At 37.9% G+C, this 4,103-nt stretch overlaps 1 protein-coding gene across 1 annotated transcript in view; it reads left to right on the top strand.

The window, feature by feature from the left end:
• Positions 1-6: 6 nt before the first annotated feature.
• The window catches only part of LOC104624325 (retinoic acid receptor beta), a gene marked incomplete at its 3' end in the record, with an annotated part of 78,662 nt that continues 74,565 nt past the window's right edge, over positions 7-4,103 (top strand). The window contains exons 1-2 of the mRNA XM_010291662.1: positions 7-19; positions 247-375. Of these exons, the coding sequence (XP_010289964.1) occupies positions 261-375 (115 nt within the window). The remainder of the gene's footprint in view (positions 20-246; positions 376-4,103) is intronic.

The following is a 4,103-nucleotide window of genomic DNA, read 5'->3' on the forward strand; positions in this document are numbered from 1 at the left end:
CTGGGCAGCCTGGAAAATGGTAAATGATCATTTGGATCAATTACAGGCTTTTAGCTGTGTTGTCTGTCATAATTCATGATTCTGGTCTGGGAAAAAGACCAACAGCCTACGTGCCAAAAAAGGGGCAGAGTTTGATGGAGTTGGGTGTACTTTTATGTGCCATTTTCCTCCACACCTAGAGGAAAGCACTTTTGCAGGCATTCTGTGCAGGGGGAATCATGTTTGACTGTATGGATGTTCTAGCAGTGAGCCCTGCTCAGATGCTGGATTTCTACACTGCGAGTCCGTCTTCCTGCATGCTCCAGGAGAAGGCTCTCAAAGCATGCTTCAGTGGATTGGCACAAACAGAGTGGCAACACCGGCACAGTGCTCAATGTAGGTCCCAACTGTTATTTTTCCACTTTAAAGCAATGACTATTATTATTATTGTTATTATTTTTATTTGCATGTATTTAAAAAAGAAATACTTGTAATTAAGCGTAGGGGTTCTGAGGGGTGGGGGGAGGGTTTTTTGTGCAAAATGTGGTTTGCAAGCTTTTTTTTTTTTCCCCCCCCCGCTCCTTTCGGCAAGAAAGGAAAAAGGAAAGAAGCATCGGGCTGCTTTCTGTTTATCCCTTCTTATGTAGCATATTGATCCTAACAACAGTTGCGGAGCCAAGCAGGAACACGTGAAATTATAATATAATGCAGCAAATACTTGCAAAAACTCCAACCAGTGAAGGACAAATTTACGTAACATCTCTGTGATAGTTGCTTTTTTTTTTCTTTGCCTCCTTAATCTAATTTTGTAGCACGTTTGATAATCTGGATGCATGTTGTCTCAAAGTGCATTTTAGCAGAGCAGCCAAGCAATCAAAGTGCTGCTCTGTACAGTTCTTGCAAAGATGTGGAATTGCAGTGGGTAGGTGCCATTCCAAAAATCAGACAGTAGTTTTAAGTTTCCAAAGAAAAGGCAATATTTCTTTGTACTGACCTTGCTGCCACCTTTCTTCTTCACTTTGTTGCTCTAAGAAGTTGCTGTTTTGCTAGAAAACTACTTACTGTGAACACCCTTTGAGTTTAACCATCAATTATTTCTATACCTTGAGATTCAGGCAGCGTTGCGCTGGTAACGGAGGAGGGAGAGTTAGTGGTAGGACACTTCTGAAAATACGTTATTATGTTATGGGGTCTTGATTTGTTGCTGAAATACATAGGTGGTAAACAATGGAGGTACTTCAACACCACAGTTTCAAGTTTGAGAAATGACAAAAAGTTCCAGAAAGCATCACCTTATACTCTGCATAAAAGCTTGCAGGATGCTTCGCTGCTCTGACGGTGATTTAGATAAATGACTTGGCTATCTATCAAAATGTTTTTAGCACGCTCTTGGGCACTTCAGTACACCATTAACCGTATAATTCTGTTTGAAATTTTTGTTTTGCAGTATGTTAAAAAGTTACCTAGGAATTAGAATAGTTCTTCCTTCGCTACAGTTTCTCTCAAAAGAGTGAGTGGAGGGGAATTGAAAAATAAATAAAAAACGCTTGGTGAAATGGTGGGTTTTTCACTCTGCTCAGAAGTTTTCAGTCACCATATGACATTTGTGTGGGTTGAGTAATGAAAACAGAATTGTAAAAATCAACTGATTGACTACAAGCCTACAATACTGCAAATGTTTTGATGTCTTTACAATTAAAATTAGACTGAAGTTCAGCATGGGATGTTTATTTTCTCCGCACTGTTTCCAAAGTGCTTCAAACAAGATATGAAACAAAGCTTTTATTTGAAAATAATGTTACTAGCTATGGGCTAGCATCAGTTAGGAGGGGAAAAAAACCCAACTGTCTAAAACAGATGTTTTACTAAAAATGTGTTTTCTTCCCTCCGTGGCTTAAACTTTACTATAACTTCAGTGGTGATATTGCGGAAACTTGGAATTAAATAAACTTTCCTGGAGTAGGAGGCATATGCTGTCGTTAAAAGCTTACATTTGCAAAATATTCTTTAAATAACTTCTGGTTTAAAAATGTCCTGCTCTTTCTCCTGTATGTTGTTAATACCTAGAAGCAAGATTCTTAAAAACAAAATATATGGTGTTTGTTCTTGGGCAAGTTAAACACAGGATTACCCTTATCAGAATGGAATGAGTGGTAAATATGTCATTTGCCTAGGGCCTGTGATAAGAGACAAGTGTTGATAACAGCAAAGTTTAGCTAATGAAAGAAACTCATATTAACTAGAGTAAATAAAAAACACAAGAAAATGTGTTCAGGAATCCAGTCTCGTAACCTTGTAAGCAATAGGATTAATGTTCACTGCATGGGAATTTAAAATCAGGCCGAAACCTGGATCATAATACAGTGGCTGTAATTTGAACTGTGAAAGTTAATGGTATAGAAATGTGGAAAAGCAATTTAATTAGTGTCCAAATGGAGAATTCTGTTTGATTTCTAGAGCAAGGGTTTTTTTAATTTTGAAGAAAACGTCAGCACTTTATGTGTGTGGGTAATTATATGTAAACGGGTTATAAAATACTAAAGTTCTCTCAACATGCAAGATTTTATCTTACATCTCATGAAAATAATGAGAAAAACAGAATTTTTGTGGTCCAGAAAGCTTTTAATGGTTTGAATGTTGCTCCAATGCTTATAAAGACAAAGATAGCAATATTTAATTCTAACTCAAGTGTTTTCTGATTCTCTGTTTTTATGAAGACCTCTGTAATTTAATGGAACGTAATCATAGCCAAATTTTGAAATTGTTAGATGTGTAATAGCTAGGGTTTTTTAGTCTAGTTTGTTGTTTTATTTTTGGCTCTGCCATAAAAGCAGTACACCTGCAGCCATTGCTTTAGGCCTTAGAAATATTGCTTTGATAGAGACGTGATTGTAGAGTAAAAGGTAAATGGTTGTTGAGGGACTAATACATGGATAGTGCAGACTCTGAACAGGCCAATAACAGTCCCAGACAGCATCAAGGTTTCGACTGAAAACACTGGCAAAATTGGCCATTGCAGGGGTTAGGGCAGAATGCTGTAGGTCTCCAACTTCAGCGCATCTTCAGTATGTTAATCCCGTTAACGATTCACTAAGCAAGCACACTCCTGTGGCATCATGGATTTTCTAGTCCGTGAGGGTCTGCAAAGTAAAAATAAAGGGTAAAACGCCACCCAAACATGACCTTAACTTGTGTGGTATTTTTTTCCTCCCTCCTGTGGGAGGAAAAACCTGCTATGGGTTTGCAACACAAACGTTAGCCACCATGTGTTGCAAGATGTGTTATGAGCACGCAAAAAGATACCTGATTTTGCGCTCATACGTGCTTATGTTTTATGTGATATTAGTTATATTGTTATAGGTTTTAAAACAAATTATTTATTTGCAAAGAAAATTATGTGCTCAGAAATGAGAGCAGAGCTGACTGCACTTATAAGTCATTCTCACTCCTTTTCTCGTAAGATAAAAATCAGGTCAGTATAATCTAATTGGATGAGAATAGTTTTTAAAAGGACAAAACAGTTAAGATTGCAAGAATGAGTAATTTATACTTTTTTTTAAGTAAGGTAAAATTTCCTGCTCCATCGTAGTGCAGCAAAAACAAATACTGAGAGAAAATGAGTAACTTTTGGTGAAATGTGAGCTAGCTAAATACTACAGAAGTGGGGATGGGACAGACCCTGAGAGAGAGAGCTGCAAGGAAGGGCGATTTTCCTTTGGACCTGGAAAAGCCTATTAAAAAAAGTCTTCATTAGTCTTCATTAATTAAACAGCCAAAAAACCCAAATGAGCAGGCCCAAAGCAGGAGTAAGTTTGTTTGGCAGTAGGGAGTGCTTCAGCTAATTGTATCAAGTAGAAGACTAACCGCCTACCACATTTTGTTAGGTTTAGGAGAATAAGAAATTTGATGAAGGCAAAAGTTATGGATGTGGCAGCAGAACATAATAGGATGTCGAGGCTCTTGCAGTATACAGTTCTTATTTCGTTTTGGTGGGAAGAGTTTGCCCAGAGAGGATCTAGCAGGTATTAACTTTCAGAAGGTTCGTGAAGATGGGGCTCCAGAAGGCATGCGTTCTCTTTCTGAATTCCGGATTATTGCAATGTTTGGGTCAGGTTCTCTTTCCC

The sequence above is a fragment of the Phaethon lepturus genome, unplaced genomic scaffold, assembly GCF_000687285.1.
Source record: "Phaethon lepturus isolate BGI_N335 unplaced genomic scaffold, ASM68728v1 scaffold6517, whole genome shotgun sequence".
NCBI classification, from domain to species: Eukaryota; Metazoa; Chordata; class Aves; order Phaethontiformes; family Phaethontidae; genus Phaethon; species Phaethon lepturus.